The 22,680-nt window shown below is 43.9% G+C and overlaps 1 protein-coding gene across 4 annotated transcripts in view; it reads left to right on the top strand.

The window, feature by feature from the left end:
- Klhl8 (kelch like family member 8) overlaps nucleotides 1-21,813 on the top strand; it is a 49,477-nt gene extending 27,664 nt beyond the window's left edge. For all 4 annotated transcript variants that reach the window (XM_031337040.1, XM_031337036.1, XM_031337038.1 and 1 more), the window contains 8 exons: nucleotides 3,096-3,644; nucleotides 4,899-5,085; nucleotides 9,849-9,992; nucleotides 11,320-11,431; nucleotides 14,718-14,886; nucleotides 15,082-15,241; nucleotides 18,721-18,922; nucleotides 20,721-21,813. In XM_031337040.1, coding sequence (XP_031192900.1) covers nucleotides 3,096-3,644; nucleotides 4,899-5,085; nucleotides 9,849-9,992; nucleotides 11,320-11,431; nucleotides 14,718-14,886; nucleotides 15,082-15,241; nucleotides 18,721-18,922; nucleotides 20,721-20,844 — 1,647 coding nt within the window. In that variant the 3' untranslated portion in view covers nucleotides 20,845-21,813. The remainder of the gene's footprint in view (nucleotides 1-3,095; nucleotides 3,645-4,898; nucleotides 5,086-9,848; nucleotides 9,993-11,319; nucleotides 11,432-14,717; nucleotides 14,887-15,081; nucleotides 15,242-18,720; nucleotides 18,923-20,720) is intronic.
- Nucleotides 21,814-22,680: the final 867 nt, after the last annotated feature.

Here is a 22,680-nt window from a genome sequence, read left to right as displayed (position 1 = left end):
GTTTGTTTTAAATCAAGAAATTGAAATAGAGTTGTAAAAAGACAGTGTTTTATTATAATCTACATGAAAATAATTAGCTTGTCTTAGTTATTGTTTTATTGCTATGAGGAGACACCATGACAAGACAATTTATGAAGGAATTTATTGGGGCTTACAGTATGAGAGGGTGAGTCCATGACCACTGTGGGAGGGAGGCACACAGACACACAGGCAGGCAGCAGCGCTGGAGCAGTAGCTGGAAACACACATGCAGAGAGAAAGCGAGTTGGGAATGGGTAGCATGGGCTTTAGAGACCTCAGAGCTTGCGTGGAGTGCCATACCTCCTCCAACGAGGGCACACTTCCTAATCTTTCCAAACAGATCCACATTGGGAACCAAACATTCATATATGTTAGATATGGGTCTATTTGCATTCAAACCACTGCTCTGGCTATTAATTTTTATTCCTTGGGTGGAAAGTTAGTATTAAAATAGTGGTTCTCTGGAAATTGCATGACTACTGTGTGGTTCTACTGTGTAATAAATAGTATTGTCTAGAACTTCAAGTCTCTGAAGAAAGAAATTGAAGAAGACCTCAGAAGATAGAAAGATCTCCCATGCTTGTGGATTGGCAGGATTAATATGGTAAAAATGGCCATCTTGCCGAAAGTAATCTACAGATTCAATGCAATCCCCATCAAAATTCCAACTCAATCAATTCATAGAGTTAGGAAGAGCAATTTTCAAATTCACCTGGAATAAGAAAAAACCCAGGATGTCGAAAACTATTCTCAACAATAAAAGAACTTCTGGGGAATCAGCATCCCTGACCTCAAGCTGTACTACAGAGCAATAGTGATAAAAAACAAAACAAACAAACAAACAAAAAACTGCATGGTATTGGTACAGTGACAGACAGGTAGATCAATGGAATAGAATTGAAGACCCAGAAATGAACTCACACACCAACAGTCACTTGATCTTTGACAAAGGAGCTATAACCATCCAGTGGAAAAAAAGACAGCATTTTCAACAAATGGTGCTGGTTCAACTGGTGGTCAACATGCAGAAGAATGCAAATTGATCCATTCTTATCTCCTTATACAAAGCTCAAGTCCAAGTGGATCAAGGACCTCTTCATAAAACCAAATACACTGAATCTAGTAGAAGAGAAAGTGGGGGGAAGTCTCAAACACATGGGCACAGGGGAAATTTTCCTGAACAGAACACCAATGGCTTATGCTCTAAGATCAAGAATTGACAAATGGGACCTCATAAAATTGCAAAGGTTCTGTAAGGCAAAAGACACTGTCAATAGGACAAAACGGCAACCAATGGATTGGGAAAAGATCTTTACCAATCCTTCATCTCCTTTATCTAGTAGAAGATTAATATCCAGTATATACATAGAACTCAAGGAGGTAGACTCCAGAGAACCAAATAACCCTATTAAAAAATGAGGAACAGAGAATTCTCAACTGAGGAAACTTGAAGGCCCCAAAAACACCTAAAGAAATGTTCAACATCCTTAGTCATCAGGGAAATGCAAATCAAAACAACCCTGAGATTCCACCTCACACCAGTCAGAATGGCTAGGATGAAAAACTCAGGTGACAGCAGATGCTGGAGAGGTTGTGGATAAAGAGGAACACTTCTCCATTGCTGGTGGGATTGCAAGCTTGTACAACCACTCTGGAATCCTTTCTGGCGGTTCCTCAGAAAATTGGGCATAGTACTACTTGAGGACCCACCTATACTCCTGAGCATATACCCAGAAGATGCTCCAACATGTAATAAGGATACATGCTCCACTATGTTCATAGCAGCCTTATTTATAATAGCCAGAAGCTGGAAGCAACCCAGATCTCCTTCAACATTGGAATGGATACAGAAAATGTGGTACATTTACACAATGGAGTTCTACTCAACCATTAAAAACAATGACTTCATGAAATTCGCAGGCAAATGGATGGAACTTGAGAATATCATCCTGAGTGAAGTGACTCAGTTACAAAGGAACAAATATGTTATATACTCACTGATAAGTGGATATTAGCCCAAAAGTTCGGAATACCCAAGATACAGTTCATAGACTGTATGAAGCCTAAGAAGAAGGAAGACTAAAATGTGGATGCTTCAGTGCTTTTTAGAACGGTGAACAAAATACTCACAGGAGGAAATATGGATACAAAGTATGGAGCAGAGACTGAAGGAAAGGCCATCCAGAGACTGCCTCACCTGGGGATCCATCGGGAAGTGCTTGCTGATAGAAGCCTGATATGGCTGTCTCCTGAGAGGCTGTGCCAGAGCCTGACAAATAAAGAGGAGGAGGTTTGTAGCTAACCATTGGACTTAGCTCGGGGGTCCCCGATGGAGGAGATGGAGAAGGGACTGAAGGAGCTGAGGGGGTTTGCAGCCCCATGGAGGGAGCAACAGTGTCAACAGGCCAGACCCCTCACCCCGGAACTCCCAGGGACTGAAACCAAAGAATACCCATGAAGCAACCCATGGTGCTGGCCACATATGTGCCAGAGGATAGCCTTGTTGGACACCAGTGGGAGGAGTGGCCCTTGGGCCTGAGGGTGTTGGATGCCCCAGTGTAGGGGAATGCCAGGGCGGGAGGCTAGGAGTGGATGGATGGAGGAGCACCCTCATAAAGGGAGGGGTAGGGGGATGGGATAGGGGATTTCCCCAGGGGAGATCTGGAAAGGGGAAAACATTTGAAATATAAATAAAGAAAATATTCAAGAAAAAAAGATAGGTTGTCATCTTTTTTTTTTTTTTTTTTTTTTTTTTGGCCTGGGAATTGGACTTTCAGCCTCACACATGCAAGGCTACCATTAAGCTATAGTCCCAGCCCTCAGATAATTGCTAAGATGTGATTTTTAGGCTGCTTTAAAATGTTTACTATTTCACAACACGATCCTCAAATATGAGGTAAAATAATTCCGTATGGCTAATTTAGGAGATGAAAATTATCTGACTTTGAGAAACTGGTCTAGATTGAAGGCTAAATAGCTAAAGGATTTCAGCACTCTTGTTCCAGTTGTCTAGAGCATTGTCTGTGGTGTTCTCTGATGTGCATCCATGTCATTGTGTGTGTTGATTTGGACAGGTTGGCTCAAAGCTGATCTCTTGTCACAAACTGGTGCTGGCCTGTGTGATCCCTTACTTCAGAGCCATGTTTCTTTCGGAAATGTCTGAAGCTAAGCAGGCACTAATTGAGATCCGAGACTTTGACGGTGATGCTGTGGAAGACTTGGTGAAGTTCGTCTACTCTTCACGGATCACTTTGACAGTGGACAATGTCCAGCCTCTGCTCTATGCAGCGTGTATTCTGCAGGTTGAACTGGTGGCCAGAGCTTGTTGTGAATACATGCAGTTACATTTTCATCCCTCCAACTGCCTGGCAGTCCGAGCCTTTGCGGAGAGTCACAACCGAATAGACCTAATGGACATGGCAGACCAGTATGCCTGTGAGCACTTCACTGAGGTGGTGGAGTGCGAAGACTTCGTGAGCATGTCCCCACAGCATCTCCACAAGCTCCTCTCCTCCAGCGACCTCCACATCGACAGCGAGAAGCAGGTCTACAGTGCTGCCATCAAGTGGCTTCTTGCCAATCCGCAGCATCATCCTAAATGGCTGGACGAGACACTGGCACAGGTAGGACTCATTGCTCATTGTCTGAAGGGATAAGGCCCGGGAGTTAACTCCTCATGGCCTGTGCAGTTTCTGCACTAGTGACACATCTGATTATTTTAAAAGTTTAAATATTTAAAATATTCATGTGATCGTGTTTCTGCTAGTTGAAAATGACTCTAGGAAAACAGCTCTACCAGTCATTTATGACTTATTATATAATGAAGTTTCTAAGTTTTGATAAATCGCTTTCCTAATGACAGTATAGTTATTGCTAATGATTATAGACCTACTCTGGAAGGAACCACCTCGGAAATGTGTCTGTTATAATTGTTGATGCTGTTAACTGTCAGAGTGGGTGCCTTGGAGGAGGGGCCTTGGATAAGCAGGCCTTCTGGGATCTGCATCCTGTGTTCTCCTTCCTCCCTGCTGTTTCCTCCTGTCCTTCCTCTTCCTCTTGTTTACTTACTGAGAAGTAAAGTGATGCTCCTTAGGGCACAGTAGTTCTATCTACTTACCTTTTCTGAAATGAATGCTTTGTTAAATTTTCTAATTGGTAAAAAGCATTGGATTGAGAGAAGTGTACTGCGATGGCTAGAATTCCATGCTTGTCTACCACACATCAGCCCAGGGTTGGCTCCTCAGCATAGCGTAAACCAGGCATGGTGACAAGTGCCTGCAACTGCAGCGCCTAGGAGATGAAGATAGGAGAGCCCAGGCTGGAAAACATACTTGGCTACATAGCAAGTTTGAGACTGGCCTGGGATAAAAATCTGTCTGAAAACAAAACTAAAATCATTACGTATTTAACCCAATTTGTTGTTATTTGCAGACAGGGTCTAGCCCAGACTAACCTGATACTCTATAACTCAGGCTGGCCCCAAGTTTACAAGCCTTACATCTTAGACTCTCCAGTTCTGAGCTTACAGACATGAGTCACTATGCTCAATTATGCCCAAATTTAATAAAAAAAATTTAATAGTGTTATTAAAATCTTAACATATTAAGAACAAATTACTTATATTTTTGCTCAGAGGAAGAAAACATATTCAAGTATGAGATTGTAATTAGATTTTTAAAGCAAGAGTGACAATTACTTTTGGTTTCTGATTTATTTCACATGTAACAGTTTTTATGAGGCTGAGCATTGAACCCAGGAGCTTTGCATGTAAAGGACAAAGGCCTACCACGAGGTCATAGCCATAGTCACGTATGTATTTGAGTCGGGAATTACCTATTGTCTTATTATTTAAGTATTACAACTGTTCATGATCTTAGGTCCGTCTACCATTATTGCCAGTTGATTTTCTTATGGGCGTTGTGGCAAAAGAGCAGATCGTCAAGCAGAATCTGAAATGCAGAGATCTATTGGATGAAGCAAAGAACTACCACCTTCATTTGAGCAGTAAGCCCGTTCCTGACTTTGAGTATACAGTCCGGACGACCCCGAGGAAGCACACTGCTGGTAACTAAAGCATTCGTTTCATCAATTTACCACGAAGGGTATTTGACATATCTGAGGGTTATTGGTTATGTATGCCCAAATGTAATAGTCAGACAATTAGTGTCTGATTATCTTTTGTTTGTTTGTTTGGTTTTGGTTTTGGAGACAGGGTTTCTCTGTGTAGCTCTGGCTGTCCTGGAACTCACTCTGTAGATCAGGCTGGCCTCGAACTCAGAAATCCGCCTGCCTCTGCCTCCCAAGTGCTGGGATTAAAGCTGTGTGCCACCACCGCCAGGCAATGTCTGATTATCTTAAGGTAATGATTGGTCAGTAGGTTGTATGTGTGTATTCATGATTCTTAATTAATCATTTAGTTTTACTAATACACTCAATTTTTTAGTTGTTTTTGATGTTTGGTTTTATAAGACAGAATCTCACTATAGCCCAGGCTGTCCTCAAACTCATGGCCCTGCCTCTGCCTTCTGAATGTTCAATTATAGTCATGTGCCATGTGCCTGGCTTCAGTAAGCCAATCTTTAAAAAAAAAAAAAAAAAAAAAAAAAAAAAAAAGGAATATAAATCCTACAGAATCTGAAGCAATAGCTTTCCTTCGAGCTCTTCCCTGGTTCTTTAGGCAGAATTGGGTGTTATTGGTGCCTTTCAAGTTCTGTGTTGTAATTTGTGAGGTATGTTGTTTTGCAGTCTATGTATTGGCATGTTCCTCAGAAGTGACTGTAGATCTTTAAGGCTTGTATTTATAGTGCTAAGCATTCAGCTTGATACTCCTTACATATTTCAGTATTTGTCATTGTGTTTTACAAAATCAAAAGAAAAACAAAAGCCCCAAACCTAACATTTGTATGAAGGGCTGTGCTAAGCCCGTAGAATTGAAGGCTCTTACCTTTAAGAAGATTGTAGCTTTTCATTGAGCAATATTACTTTGGACTATATTTCTCCAAGAAAATAGTTAATGTTCAAGCATGTGTGTGTGTGTGCATGCGTGCACACATGGGAATATGCATGTGTTCTTTAAATGGGTTCTCATGCAACTCAAGCTGACTTTTGAAGTCCCCGTGAAACCCAGGCATCCCGGAAATCCCCAAGTAACCCAGGATGACCTTGAACCCATAATCTTTTTGTCTTTGCCTCCCAAGTTCTGCAATTCAGGTATGTACCATGTCTATTTCTGTATCTGGGGAAAAGAGAGAGAAAGTCCAGCAGCTCAGCGGAGGAATCCCATCTAGAGGTTTCCTCTGCGTCGTTACCAAGGGGATACCCTGTGTGGATAGCCTGTGGGATAGCCTTCGTGGATAGCCTGTGTGGATAGCCTGTGTGGATAGCCTGTGGGATAGCCTGCATGGGATAGCCTTCGTGGGATAGCCTGTGTGGGATAGCCTTCGTGGGATAGCCTGTGGGATAGCCTGTGTGGGATAGCCTTCGTGGATAGCCTGTGTGGATAGCCTGCGTGGGATAGCCTGTGGGATAGCCTGCGTGGGATAGCCTGTGGGATAGCCTGTGTGGATAGCCTGCATGGGATAGCCTGCGTGGGATAGCCTGTGTGGGATAGCCTGCGTGGGATAGCCTGCGTGGGATAGCCTGCGTGGGATAGCCTGCGTGGGATAGCCTGCGTGGGATAGCCTGCGTGGGATAGCCTGTGTGGATAGCCTGCGTGGATAGCCTGTGGGATAGCCTGTGGGATAGCCTGTGTGGATAGCCTGTGTGGATAGCCTGTGTGGGATACCCTGTGTGGGATAGCCTGTGTGGGATAGCCTGTGTGGGATAGCCTGTGTGGATAGCCTGTGGGATAGCCTGCGTGGATAGCCTGTGTGGGATAGCCTGCGTGGATAGCCTGTGTGGGATAGCCTGTGTGGATAGCCTGTGTGGATAGCCTGTGGGATAGCCTGTGGGATAGCCTGTGTGGATAGCCTGTGTGGATAGCCTGTGTGGGATACCCTGTGTGGGATAGCCTATGTGGATAGCCTGCGTGGGATAGCCTGCGTGGGATAGCCTATGTGGGATAGCCTGCGTGGATAGCCTGTGTGGATAGCCTGTGGGATAGCCTGTGGGATAGGCTGTGTGGGATAGCCTTCGTGGGATAGCCTGTGTGGGATAGCCTGCGTGGGATAGCCTGCGTGGATAGCCTGTGTGGATAGCCTGTGGGATAGCCTGCGTGGATAGCCTGTGGGATAGCCTGTGTGGATAGCCTGTGTGGATAGCCTGTGTGGGATAGCCTGTGTGGGATAGCCTGTGTGGGATAGCCTGTGTGGGATAGCCTGTGTGGATAGCCTGCGTGGGATAGCCTGCGTGGATAGCCTGTGTGGATAGCCTGTGGGATAGCCTGTGTGGATAGCCTGTGTGGATAGCCTGTGTGGGATAGCCTGTGTGGGATAGCCTGTGTGGGATAGCCTGTGTGGGATAGCCTGCGTGGATAGCCTGCGTGGAATAGCCTGTGGGATAGCCTGTGGGATAGCCTGTGTGGGATTGCCTGACAATCACAGAAGGCATGTTTGGGTGTGAGCACACTGCTTCTGAAGGTATTCTTCTAAATAGTCAGTTCCCTGTGAGAAAGACTGTCACTTAATTCTTTTTATATTAGTAAGTAGAATTACAGGCTTTAAGTACAGCCAGGCAGCACTTTCAGTTATGTCTTTAATCCCAACACTTGTTTTAGGCAGAGGCAGGTGGGTTTTTATCTTGTGAGTTTGATGTCTACATATGAGTAGTCTACATGGCCACTTATAGGCCAACCCTTTCATTTAAAAAATGTTTTTTTTTTTAATTACAGAGTTCTGTTTTTGTGAATCTTGTCTCATGAATTTGAAATGTTTAATTAAATTCTTTAAATTCACTATTTTCTCTGCTTGTTTGTTTGGGGCCGGGGATGAAACCTAGCACTTTTTGTGCATACGAGGCAAGCATTCTTCAAACCCATATTTTTTTTTTCTAAAGGGTTTATTTACTATATGTAATTATACTGTAGCTGTCTTCAGACTCTCCAGAAGAGGGCGTCAGATCTCATTAAGGATGGTTGTGAGCCACCATGTGGTTTCTGGGATTTGAACTCAGGACCTTTGGAAGAGCAGTCAGTGCCCTTACCTGCTGAGCTATCTCTCCAGCTCCTCAAACCCATATTTAAATCAGCATCCCAGCAGCCTAGATCCATGCCAGAACATATTAGACATTCATATACATGGTCTCACATAGTCTTAAGAGCTCCTTTTTTTTAAAGATTTATTTTATGTATGAGTACATTGTAGCTATCTTCAGACACACCAGAAGAGGGGATCCCATTACAGATGGTTGTGAGCCACTGTATGGCTGCTAGGAATTGAACTCAGGACCTCTGGAAGAGCAGTGTGTACTCTTAACCACTGAGCCCTCTCTCCAGCCCATAGAGTAGGTTTTAACAAAAGAGCCAGCCATTTATCACATTGATGATTTTTCTCCATTTTGGGGAAGAAAAGACTAAGAGTTAGGTTAGAGTTGCCCAAACCACACAGAAACGACAGAGAAAGAGATTTGCATGCTGATATTTTTGCCTCCATTTTAGTTTTTTTTCTTTCATAGCATGTTTGAAGGTGACCTGTGTAGCTCTGACTTAGGGAAAATGTCATCAACGCACAGTTATATTCTGGGATTGCGACTGTTTCACTGCTGGTACATTTGATTGACTTCTGGTTATTATAAACTCGACCGTGTGATCTTTTAGGATTCCTAACTTTTATCTTCTCTGATTCGAGGTTTTGAGTTAGTGGGAAGGGGTGTTCCGTGGTCACTCAGCACACATTAAATGTTGACTGTGTTGTGAGCTCTGGAATAGGTGTTAGACATGCAAACATACACTGGGCAGTGGTGGCGCACGCCTTTAATTCCAGCACTCTGGAGGCAGAGACAGGCGGATTTCTGAGTTCGAGGCCAGCCTGGTCTACAGAGTGAGTTCCAGGACAGCCAGGGCTACACAGAGAAACCCTGTCTCGAAAAACCAAAAAAAAAAAAAAAAAAAAAAAAAAAAAAAAAAAAAAGAAAGAAAGAAAAGAAATGGAAGCCTACAGCCTGTGTTGAGGAACTTGGTCTTGGGTAGAGGAAAGGCAGACAGACTATGCAGAGTATTGCAGGTGCTTTGCTGTGACCACCAAGTGTGAAAAGGGTGGTCGAGATCTGGTCAGAAGCCTGTGTCTTCCGGCCCTCCATTTCTGGATTGTAGTTCATTCCAGAGGTAGTTGGGCTGACAACCAGGAAGAGCCATCACAGCACACAGTACACATGACACAGGTGGCTTAACACAAAGGATGAAGCTTTCCTTCCAGGGCTAAAGAGGGGAGGATGGGTGGATCGTGACAACAAAGAGACCTGATGTTCCAGATGCCAAAGTAAGGAGTTTTCCAAACAAGAGAACCATGCATCCAATGCTGGGCTTGATTTCAGTAAGGGAAGCAGGTTAGAGGGTACACAACAGCTTGGCAGTGGTAGAGACAGTAGGTCCTCTTTACAGTATGCAAGTACGCTTGTCATTTCTCCTAAATTAAAAAAAAAAAAACCCTTATTGACTCTGTTATGACTTAAGCTGGGACACTTGCAGAGAGTGAGGATTAAAAGGATAGGCAACTGTTGACTTGCATTCTTTGAAAGGTTCAAGGGGGCAGAAAGGGAATTAGGTTAGATTTCATCACTCACCTCTTTTTAAAAAACCATTACTCAGAATTTGATAATCAATTTCCACACTAATTAGGAATAAAGTTTTAAAAGCTGTGATACTCATCTGCATCCTGTGGTCCTCCCTTTAGGTGTGCTGTTTTGTGTAGGTGGTCGAGGTGGATCTGGTGACCCCTTTCGTAGTATTGAATGCTATTCTATCAACAAAAACAGCTGGTTCTTTGGACCGGAAATGAACAGCCGCAGGCGACATGTGGGTGTGATCTCTGTGGAAGGTGGGTCTGCTGCTACTGAAGGTCATATCACAAAATTGGTGTTTTTCTTAATAACATGAACTTTGAAATTTTCTTTCTTTCTGTAACAGTGGCTAGATAACATAGCATGTAGGTATATAGATTAGCATATTGGTATATAGATTTAAGAAATGAATGACAGGGGAAAGTTTCTTGTGGCTGGACATGGTGCCACATACTTATAATCCCAGCATTTGAAGACCGAAGCAGGAGGATTTTTAGTTCCAGGCCAGCCTGAGCTACATGCAAGACCCTATTTCAAATCACCAAGGGCTAGAAGTGTGTCTTACAAGCAGGTTTCATTTATGTATGAAATAGCCTGGGATCAGTTATAGTAAATGTTTTAGTTCTAAGTCAGTTTTGGTTCTTATTAGTATTTTTTTGGGAGACGGTCTCTAGCCCCTGTGTACCTGAGGCTGACCTTGAACTCCTGATCTTGCTTCTGCCTCTCAGGAGTTAGGACTATAGGCATACAGCACCATATGCAGTTTATACAGTACTGGGAGTTGACTTGAGCTTCCCGTGTGAGAGGCAAGAACTCTGCCAACTGAGCTACATCCCCAGCTCCTAAATTATGTTTTATGTATTTTAAAAGTTTTTTTTTTCTTAATGTGTATGACTATTTGCCTGCTTGTCTATATGTGCACCATGTGTGTACCTGGTGCAAGTAGAGGCAGCCTGGAACTGGAGTTCTAGACATTGCAAGCCTTCGTGTGAGGGCTGCTGGGCCTCTGTAAGAGCGCCAAGCACTCTGAACTGCTGAGCTGTTGCCCCGTTTCTGTATTCTCAAAAACATCTGTCCTCTTAGTAAACAAGGAAAGGGTGACTCTTAAAATCTTTCTAGCAATTTTTCTATTGTTTTGTAATTTTTAGCAATGATTTAAAATCTCATTTCCATAACTACACAGTGCACGGTGTAGGAAAATGCTGAGGATAGAACGCAGTCTTCTTCACGCTCTGCATTTCTGTTTTATTCAGAAAAAGGTTGATCAGTTTGTATTTACAGTTTCATACTTTCTTTATAATTTGCTATTAGCCTTTTTTCCATTTTATTGGCTTGTTTTGAAGGCAGAATTGATGATTTCATTTACTATTTAATAAAAAGTGATGAAATCCAAGAGGTTAGCATTTGAAAGCACTTAAATAACTTTATGCACAGGCATGTTTAGTGAAAGTTTCCACTGATTTTTACTTACTACTAGTAAAAATGATATGAATTCAGTATTGAACAAAAAGCAATGTTAAAAGTTAATTTATTATGATATTCTAGTTATACATTGTTTACAGGTACTGACTTGTGTGTTTGCAGGGAAAGTGTATGCCGTGGGCGGACACGACGGCAGCGAGCACCTGTGTAGCATGGAGATGTTTGACCCTCTCACTAATAAGTGGATGATGAAGGCCTCCATGAACACCAAGAGGTGGGTGGCGAGCAAGTCCTCTTGAATTGACAGCATTAAGTAAAGAAGGCAGAAACTGAAAAAGCTTATGTTGAAGGGTTTTCAGTTTTTAGAAACTTACTCTCCTCAAGCCCATGTTATGAAAGCATCCAGTCCGATGCTTTGTTGCGGTTTTTTTTATGTTTAAGAATGGCATCGTAAAGGCACCAAGAGGTGGATCCAAGGTTAGGATGTGTGCTGCTCCTCCAAAGGGTCCAGGCTCTGTTCCCATTCCCACACTGGGAAGCTTACAACCCCCTGTAACCCAGCTCCAGTGGAGCCAACACCCTCTGTGGATTCTTCTAGCACCTGCACACACATGTGCACTATTTAAATGTGCATGCATTTACACATTTTTAAAGTGGTCTCAGTGGCTCGCCTTTCAGCCCCATCGTTCTTCTGTCAAAAGCCTTGCTCTTTTTGAAACTCTGTTTGAAATAATTTTAGATTTTTTTTTTCTGAAAAGTTGCAGATCTTGTAGCACTCTTTGTTCGCTTTGTTTAATTTCATTTAAATTCCCTTTTACATTCATTTATGTATGTGATGAGGAGAAGGGAGTTTTGTGTGTGAAGGTCAGAGCATGCAGAAGTCAGTCTCTGCCTCCATCCTGGTCAGACTCAGGCCATCATGCTCAGTGGCAAGTGCCTTTACCTCCTGACCCAGCCCCTCACCAGCCCTTGGTATTTTGCTTTGTTGTGTTGTATTGAGACAGGAACTCATGTCACCCTGGCAGACCTCATACTTGCTATCCAAAAAAAAAAAAAAACTGTAGAGTTACAGGTATCGGGGTTCCTCAGAGGAAGATCATATCGCCTCCTCTGCTAGAGTTACCACTAGTGTCTCTTAGGAAGAGGTCAGGGATGCTAAAAACCCTCCACTGCTGTGGAGCAGCCCTCTACAGAAAGAATTACCTGGATTGGACGGCCGCCATACCAAGTGCACCTTGGCATGTGCGCCTCACCCAGGTTCCCTGTGTGTTAACATCTCACAGTTACAGTCTTGCCAAAAATACAGAGAGCATCGATAGAGACAGCGCTGTCGACTTTCAGAGTTTCTTGATACGTTTTTCTTTACTGGTTGGTTGGTTGGTTTTGTGTGTATGCATGCATGTGCCCACTGAGGCCAGAGAGGGCATCCAATCCCATGGAGCTAGACTTACCGGTGTTTATTAATGGATTAGCAGGAATTAAACCCCAATCCTCGAAAAGCCAGCAGGTGCATTTTACTACTGAGTCATACCACCAGCCCCTCCTCACACATTCTTGGGTTTTTAATTGGTTTTACATACCTCTTTTATTGGCTGATAATTTGATAGTGTGTGAAGAGAAATTGAAACAGGTATGACAATATTCCTGGCCTTAGTAGAAATACATGTAGTGTTTCTCTCAACTATTATACTAATTATGACTAAGGCTTCTTATTATCTTGTTAAGAAAATAGACCTCTTAATTTCTGCTTTCTTTACTGATTTTCACTTTAGTGTTAATATATTCATTTTTATCTATAATAAATTGAGCTATATTTTGATTTTTGGAACTTGTGTAAAGGAAAGATTGTTGATTACATGATTCAGTAATTTAGCCTCTTGTAAATTTTTATTAATGATTTGATAGTAACTTGCAACATCCTGAGATGAAAGAGCAACTAAAATCATGACACCAAATCAGGACTCAGAAAGCAGTAGGCTTGGAGATACAGTTCCGTATACAATGCTTGCCTAACATGCCAGAGATCCTGAGCTGAATCCCGAGCACCTCAGAGTGACAGCCAGCAGCAGCAGCAACAAAAACAAGCAGACCAAATATTCTGTGGACAAATCCCTTGAAAAGATATCAAACAAGGTCATATGTGAAAGCCTAAAACACCAGTTATGCCAGGACTATGGGGCGGAAGATTGGTTTTGTGGATGTTCTGTGTAGAGTAAATTTGTTGGTTTGTGCCAGTGTGAGACCTAGATCTCAAAGGAAAGGAATAGAATTTCCAGTGCAGTCGTTGCAGTCAAAGGAGCATGGAGAGCACACCGCTCTTCATGTGCTGTGCACCAGACAGCAGCTGCACTGCTCACACCATGCGTCACGCTGGCTCCGTCAGCTTCTAGACTTTTTTTTAGGTGTGTGCTTTACAATTAATGCAAACTGTCTATACAGAGTTACATATTTACAGTTTGAAAATGAAGCATGCCGGGCTGTGGTGGTGCACGCCTTTAATCCCAGCACTTGGGAGGCAGAGGCAGGCGGATTTCTGAGTTCGAGGCCAACCTAATAGAGTGAGTTCCAGGACAGCCAGGGCTACACCGAGAAACCCTGTCTTGAAAAACCAAAAAAAGAAAAGAAAAAAAGAAAATGAAGCATATGCAGGGAGATGCACAGAAGTTGAAGGATGTAAACAGGAATACTGGCCTAGGCTTCGTTAAGAAAGGACTAGCGGGAGGCACCAGGAAGGCGCTGTGAGAACAGATGACAGTCATGTGTCTGCTGGACCAGAACCATCCATGCTTGCTCATTGCTTAAAGAGTGGGGAGGCTGAGGCTTGCTTTCCAAGGGTTACTGGGAAATGGGAGGTGGGTCCTAGAGCCAGCTGTAAAGGAAGACTCTACCAGCAGAGCACTCTACGGCTACTATAGCAGCTTTAGAATAGCTCAGCTTTTGGTAGATATAATCTTTCCTTTTCTGTTGTCCTTATAACAATGAATTAACTTCAGTGGGGGCTAAGTCTTCCTTTCAAAAAAGAAAACAATGCCCACCAGAAAGGTAGCAATGTTCAGAAAGCTTGTGATACAAACGACTTCTCTTTTGTGTGGTGTTTTAATAAAACCCTGCAACAGTAAACTCTTCATGCATTCAGAACTGAAGTTAGCTTGGTAAATCCACAGCAAACTGTTTTCTCACCAACCCATTAATTTCTCAATTATATAACTGTCTACGTAGTAATTGAACACTTTGGCTTTCTTTATACTGTTTTCTTGGGTTTTGCATTATTATTCGTTCTGAATTTAGGGTTAGCATAAACCTCATGAGTAGAGTTCATGCCTGGTAGATGCAAGGCCTTGGGCTTAATCCTCAGGAAAAAAAATAAAAGAGGAAAAAAGCTTGACCCAGATTTCCAGTAGCCTGTGTAGGCCTTGCTGTACTGTCAAGACACTAACCCGAACGAACGGCTGCTCAGAAACATTAACACATGATTTTCTGGATGAAAGGCACGCCCTTTGATGATTATCCTCAGAACTGTCTAGACTCAATCAAATACTAAAGCATGTTTGTTTTTGTAGGCGAGGAATTGCCTTGGCCTCCTTAGGGGGCCCAATATATGCAATTGGAGGGTTAGATGACAATACCTGCTTCAGTGACGTGGAAAGGTACGACATCGAATCTGACCAGTGGAGTACGGTGGCACCAATGAACACTCCCCGTGGAGGCGTTGGCTCTGTGGCTTTAATAGTAAGTTACACAGCCCCTTCCCATGGAGAGGCACCAGGCTCATCCGTGGGCTGCACGGTCTGGTTCACAGCAGCCGCAGCATTGACTATATACCAAACTGTTGGTGAGACACTGGTTTCACTACATTTTGCTCCCTATTAGAACCATGGAGAAATCCATCTGAAATCTGTTGAATGCTTTGTTTTCTTCATGTAGAACCATGTTTACGCAGTGGGTGGCAATGATGGTGTAGCCTCCTTATCCAGTGTGGAGAGGTATCACCCGCATCTGGACAAGTGGTTAGAAGTGAAGGAAATGGGTCAGCGAAGAGCCGGCAATGGTGTTAGTGAGCTCCATGGTTGCTTATATGTTGTTGGTGAGTACATGCTCTCTCTCTAGTCAAGGTCCTTGATGACGAATGCCAGAAAGTAACTCTAACAGTAACAAGCCATTACCACATTTAACCTTCAGTAGGATCAATCCTGAGATGTTTTTGAATTCTTACCTTTGATATTAAAGCTTGATTTAAATCATCATATTTAAAACTTCTGCCAGGTGTGGTGGCACATGCCTATAGTCCAGGAGGCAGAATCAGTGGGTCTCTGTGAGTTTGAGGTCACCCTGCTCTACATAGTAGGTTCAGGTAAGCCAGGGCTACATAGAATGACCCTGTCTCAAAAAATAAACAAATCCAAAAAGCAAAACTTAGATTATATTTAAAGTAAGTATAATCCACTTGCATTTAAATGAGATATATCTTTGTAAATGTAGAAACATAAGTATGATTTGCTAAAATAAATCTTGAAAGTTCTAATGACTTGTTTTTTTCTTTCATTTTATTTCAAAGCAAATTATACTGATTACGTCAAGAAAACCAGAGACTTTTCCATATGACGTATATATGTTAGTCTTCTTATTGCTTTTGACTGATTGAGGTGCTGAGTTAGAGGACTTGAAGAGCTGTGCTTTCTCAGATTCTTAACAGACAAAAGAATAATCTGGACTGATGTGCTGGAAGGAGGCAGCCAGGCTGAGCCATGGCAGCTCCTGAATGGGGCAGCACTGAGCAGTCTCCAATAGTGTGCTGCGCCTGCTAGTGGGGCCTTACATGGTTGTGAGCATGGGGCAGGTGTACCCAGCTCTCAGGATGTGAGCGTGGGGCAGGCGTACCCAGCTCTCGGGATGTGAGCATGGGGCAGGTGTACCCAGCTCTCGGGATGTGAGCGTGGGACAGGCGTACCCAGCTCTTAGGATGTGAGCGTGGGATAGGCGTACCCAGCTCTCGGGATGTGAGCGTGGGACAGGCGTACCCAGCTCTCGGGATGTGAGCGTGGGGCAGGCGTACCCAGCTCTCGGGATGTGAGCGTGGGACAGGCGTACCCAGCTCTCGGGATGTGAGCGTGGGGCAGGCGTACCCAGCTCTCGGGATGTGAGCGTGGGACAGGCGTACCCAGCTCTCGGGATGTGAGCGTGGGGCAGGCGTACCCAGCTCTCGGGATGTGAGCGTGGGACAGGCGTACCCAGCTCTCGGGATGTGAGCGTGGGACAGGCGTACCCAGCTCTCGGGATGTGAGCGTGCGGCAGGCGTACCCAGCTCTCGGGATGTGAGCGTGGGGCAGGCGTACCCAGCTCTCGGGATGTGAGCGTGGGACAGGCGTACCCAGCTCTCGGGATGTGAGCGTGGGGCAGGTGTACCCAGCTCTCGGGATGTGAGCGTGGGACAGGTGTACCCAGCTCTCGGGATTGTCTCAGGAGTTAGAGACGGTGCATGTCCAACACAGGAGCTGCTCTGTTGCAATTAGCAATCTTTCCTCACAGAGAAGGAGCTGCTGGGAGAGACATTGCTCATGCTATGCTTCTTAGGATGCACTGAAGTGCGCTGTTGGAGTTTCATTACTTACAGTTCTTGGTAGGAGAGTGTTATTGATATTATTGTTTAAATATTGGAAGTAGATGTAACGCTGACTCTTCCTGTGCTCTTGCCTGAAAAAGAAGAGAAAGAACACAGCTCCCCCAGCCTCACCCATGGTGCAGGAGTCAGGTCCCCCCAGCCTCACCCAAGGTGCAGGAGTCAGGTCCCCCCAGCCTCACCCATGGTGCAGGAGTCAGGTCCCAGGACACGATGTAGAGGAGTATGTAGGAACCAAAGTTCTTCTAGTCTATGGTCGCATCCTTTCACACCTCCAAACCACAGGCAGGTCACTGTGTCACACTGTGGGCCACAGGGTTTGCTGCCACTTACTAACCTTTGAGACCTTTCTAGCTGAAACAGATGTGTTAAAAAGAACAATTCAGATTGGCCGTTAGCACAGCCTGGGGACGGCTCAGTGGCAAAGCTTTTGCCTGGCATGCAGGAGGCACTGGCTTCAGTCCTGAGAACTGAAAGGTACAGCAAACAACCTCTGATGTTCAAAACCTCCTTAAAACAGGTATAGCTGGTGTGAGTAACAACAGGACGTCGGGATGGGCAGCTTTAACAGCCAGCTGCCTTCTGCTTTGTCTTGACTTGTTTTTCATTGTTAAGGATTGAACCTAAACTAAGGCTTCTTGTGTGGGAGGCCAGTACTTTACTGTTGAGCTGCGTCCCTACACTGAAGTCTGTCTTATTACCTAGAGAGATAAACCAGGCTCTAGAGAATGTAACTGGTAAAACTCCATCTTCCACATTAGCATGAGCAGTGACAGGCTTACAGTATGAGGGACAATTGCATTCTGATGAGACTGTGATAAGCATGTGCCAGAAATCCATCTGCTCAGATACATAAAATTAGTGGATTTTATTTTAGTTCAATTGACATAATAAAATTAACCCTATTAGAAGAGTTTTACTTGATTTTTTTTTTAAACTGACCTTATTTTTAAAGAAAGAATCACAGTAGCAACATCTCTTCATATTAGGAAAATGGGTGGAGTCACCAGAGAGACTGCCATTCACTGAGAACTGACCTGGGAAAGGTGGAGGTCACAGTGATGACCAGGCGTCACTCAGGGATGTGCTAATCACACTCTATTAAAAAGACCATTTCTGTAGACCTCATGACAGGAGGAAGATATGGCTGTGACTACAATGGATGAGGATTCAGTCATGGCCCACTGTCTTAGTGATTGGGCTGGCAATACCCATTTTAAGACGAACCCTGGGGCAGGAGAGATGGCTCAGCCATTAAGTAAGGACTAGGCTCACAACCCAAACCATAGAGGCCTGGCAAGCTTGCACCTCTAGATGAGCCTCACAGTTTGGTGAAGTTTGGTTCTCAGGCTCCCTGCTACTTAGACAGCACAGAGAGGAAAGTGGATCCTGCCTCTCGGAATCTCAGGCTGCTTTCTCCCCATAAATCCACCTTCTTTTCCCTTCAACACTTTAAACCCAGACAAGGTAGCATACAGCCATAATCCCAGCAGAGGAGACTAACGCAGGGACACACCTGAAACCCTGTCTCAAAAACCAAGAGAAAGATTTTTAAGCCTACTGTTGAAGTGCAACACTGATTACATGGAGTTAGATTATAGAAAGTTTTGTAGTTGGTGGTGGAAGAGAGGTGTTAAGGTAATTTTTTTCTCTAAATTATTCTAAAATAGCTTTAAAATATTGAGGGTTTGATTTTGTTTTGTTTGTTTTGTTTGAGGCAGAGTTTTTCTATGTAGTCCTGATTATCCTGAAACTCATAGGCAGGCTAGCTTCAAACTCAGAGATCCCCAGGTCCTATCTCTGCCTCCCAAGTGCTGGGATTAAACATGTGCACTCCCAGGCCTGATAAAAGCCTGAGTTTCCATAAGCTGTTGAGTTGAGATTTGGTTGTCAGGTTTTAGGAAATGCAATGCCATTTTAAATATTGCTTTTTAATATTGCTTTAGGTGGTTTTGATGATAACTCCCCTTTGAGTTCAGTGGAACGGTACGACCCTCGAAGCAACAGGTGGGATTATGTGGCAGCACTTACCACTCCCAGGGGTGGCGTCGGGATTGCCACAGTGATGGGCAAAATCTTTGCAGTGGGTGGTCACAATGGCAACGCATACCTGAGCACAGTGGAGGCCTTCGACCCCGTGCTGAATAAGTAAGTGCACACTGCTTCTCCTTAGTGGGATGCTTCACCCCACTGCCAAAAACTGGATTGCTAAGGGATTCCTTGTTCTGTGGGATGAGTAGAGTTCTGGTTAGGTGGGCAAAGAAGTCAGCGGATGACAGAGATGACACAGGGAAGTGCTGAATCTGAGTGTATTTGCACAAAGTAAAAATCAGGCTTATATAGTATACAGCAAACAAAAGGAAGTTAAATGGTCAGGGCGATTGACAGAAGTCACCGTAGGCAGGTGGCGGCCACATAAAGGTCAGTAAGCTCAAACAGTCGGGTGCGAATGGTTCCTTGGGAAGAGCAGTGGTGCCCTTTCCCGCTGGCCTACCTTGGCAACCCCAGGCTAATTCTCTGGGTCTGGTCGGAGGCAAGCACCAGGAGGTCCCATTCTAGCAGCTCCTGAGAATGCCCTTGATTGTAACATAAACAATTAGTGATGGAAGCCCTTCAACTTCTCTAGTATGTAAAACAATTCCACAGTGTGTGTGTGTGTGTGTGTGTGTGTGTGTGTGTGTGTGTGTGTGTATGTGTGTGTGTGACTGCTCTGAGAATTCTAATGTCACTTTACTTACAGTAAACATTAATGTTTGATCTTCTGTCACTAACTCTGGAGACACCCTGTCTGATGAAGCAGCTTCCTTGTGAAAATTCCAAACCAATATGATCATTGAAACACTGTGGAGGCCAGGAAACAATGTTTAATCTTAGTTTTAGCTATTTACGAATCATTTCTTAGGGCACCTATATGCCTGAATAAAAGAAAGCATGCAAAACTCTCCATAGACTTTTGCAGAGACCAATCTGGAACACATCTGAGTTAGGGGATGCCAACGAAATGAGTTCCAGGATGCTAGCTAGCTTCCTTTGAAGCTGTACACCTCAGATCTGTGAATAAGCTTTCAGGCCTGACACACAGAATTTCCTGGAGTGATGAGTGGGCGTGGCACCCCACAGTATTGAGGTGGAGTTCTTTACTGTCCTTCACTCTCTCTCAGTGGATACCTGAGAGCACAGACAGAAACAAACTTTACATCTACAGCTGGGCCTTGCCTGTTTATACATACCTAAGATAAAGTTGAGTGCCTGTGTTGCTGCCACTGAGACTCTCCTATGGGCTGCCTCATCAGCCTTAACAGGACAGGAGGTGTCAAGTCCTACTGCAGCTTGCTATACCATGTCTGACTGACATCCATGGGAAGCCTGCACTTTTCTGAAGAGAGAGAGGGAGGAGGAGTGGATGGTGGGAGTGTGGGAAAGACCAGGAGGGGCACAGTAGGGGGAACTGCAGCCAGGTTGTAAAAATTAATTGATTAAAAAAGATAAAGTTCAGTGCACGAAGTAGGCATAATAAAGGTTAGCAATTAAGTAATAAACTGCATGCAGAGATGTCATTGCCACCATTGCTGCTCTTTCCGTTAACACTGTTAAACAAAGGTCATTTGAGCAAAAGGACCCCAGTACCATGACACTTAGTCCAAGTCTAAGTGACACACCAACCAGATGCTATTCTAGGCAAGGCAGAACAGCATAGCATCTAAAACTTAGGAAATTTCTGGAAATTTTCATTTAATATTTTCAGACTGGCTTACTGTAGAAAACTGAACCTATGAAAAGCAAACTGAGATAATAGAGGAATATTATATGATTAATATAAAATTTGGGGATATCTTGTCTCCCTCTAGTAACTTTCTGTCTTTTAAAACAAGCCCCATAGTCCTGAGTGTCGACCTTGGTTGGGATCCCTGTGCTCTGTGGTGACAGTCTTGTCCTGTCTTTCCAGGTGGGAGCTGGTCGGACCTGTGTCTCACTGCCGAGCTGGTGCCGGTGTAGCTGTGTGTGACTGTTTGACTAGCCAGATCCGAGATGTAGGTCACGGGTCCACTAATGTGGTTGACTGTATGTGATTGAGTCCCAGCAACAAGGATGCAATCCCATCTGATGGAGGAAGACAGCAGGCCTTTGACGTGGCCCATTTGACTGTGACTGCAGCTACTGTCTTTTAATGTTAGCTGTTGTGAATATGTCTGTGGACTCATGGCTGAGAGTTGTTAGTCACAAAGTTAAGTGAGCTGCTTCCTGCTTCGGCAAACAGTGGAGCAGGCTGGAAGCAGCCTATCTGTGAACCCATTCTTGCTCTGAGAGATGTTTCATGTAGTGCCAAACCTTAAAATAGCTGTTTATTTTGATGAATAAAACGTAATTTATTGAGTTAAATCTATTCTTTTTCCTGAAGTAGCTAACTTCAGGCAGTCGGTTTTTCCCAGAGGAGAGAGAAGTCCCTTCATCAACATTAGAACGTGAGGCCTGCTCCCTTGAGGATCATTCTACATGGTGCTTTTTGTCTCTAGACGGTGACTCTCAGTTCTTGGGTGTGTATGAAGTAGGGAAAATGTGTGTTTCTGAGACGTTCTTGAAACCATATTAGTGTCTGTAAGAAGACCTTGGCTTCCATTTGGAGTTTCAGAACTACAGGACGCAGCTGTGCTGGCTTTCTCTGCAAGTGTGCTGGCCACTGTTCTCTTCCCATTCATGAGAATTTCTTGGTGATGATGGAGGATTGGCATTAGTGCAGCGGCCAGTGCAAAGACTGAGAAGGATGTGTGAAGTCCATGTGCACCTTGGGAAGGCAATGTTGAGATTCCTTTAACTTTGTTCTTTGGGTTTGGTGTTGGATTTGGAGTGAGGATCCATTTTCTCTTTACTATGTCATGTGTCATTGTCCTGGGTTTTCTAATTGTACAAAGCTGAATTTATTTATTATCAGGACATGAATGCATTTTTACAAAATTCCTTTCTGCAGTATAGTTTGATAATTGGTTCAAGTTTGTCATTAATCAATAAAATATGTTGTTGGTAAAAACAGAAAAAAATTGGAAACTACTAGTTTTTCATTGTTTAATATCCTCTAGTGTATTTATTGATACTTTATTGAATATTTCTACAAATAATCTGAAGCCTAGCATATTGATAATACTACTGTGGCATAAGAGCTCTTCATTGTTTTTATGTATATGTGTGTGTTGTATACATGTGTGTGAGTCCGTGTGCACACTTGTTCACATTCTTGTGGAGTCACAGGATTAACACCAAAGTCTCCCTAGACTGCTGTCCATTTTACTCACTGAGGCAGACTCTCAGTTGAACCCAGAGTTAATCTATACATCTTGTCTGAATAGTCAGCTTGCCCCAGAGATCCCTGTCTCCTAGAGTTACAGGCAGCCTGCTCCGCCTACCTGGTGTCACACGGGTGCTGGGGAGCTTAACTCTGGCCCAGTGCCTATCAGACATAATAAACAAAAACAAACTCAATGTTAGCATCCTCATGTTTCAGGAAGCAAATTTTAAATTTCCCAAATTGGGCTATTTTTTTCTGTTGGTAGGTGTTTTATATGGATAGTGATCCATGATCACTGTGGTTTCTCTTTCAAATGAGTTTAAGTTGACTTTAAGTAGTCAGCAAGTGGGATAAATAAAAGAATAAGTAGGAAAAAAAAGAATAAATAGAAAGTAGCAGAAAGGCAGGAGAGCATCAGCCTGGACTCCTAACCATCCAGTAGAAGGCCCCGGACTCCTAACCATCCAGTAGAAGGCCCTGGACTCCTAACCATCCAGTAGAAGGCCCTGGACTCCTAACCATCCAGTAGAAGGCCCCGGACTCCTAACCATCCAGTAGGAGGCCCTGGACTCCTAACCATCCAGTAGAAGGCCCTGGACTCCTAACCATCCAGTAGAAGGCCCTG

This window comes from Mastomys coucha, unplaced genomic scaffold (genome assembly GCF_008632895.1).
Source record: "Mastomys coucha isolate ucsf_1 unplaced genomic scaffold, UCSF_Mcou_1 pScaffold22, whole genome shotgun sequence".
Lineage (NCBI taxonomy): Eukaryota > Metazoa > Chordata > Mammalia > Rodentia > Muridae > Mastomys > Mastomys coucha.
The sequence above is the reverse complement of the archived record's forward strand: the minus strand, read 5'-3'. Positions and strand labels throughout refer to the sequence as shown.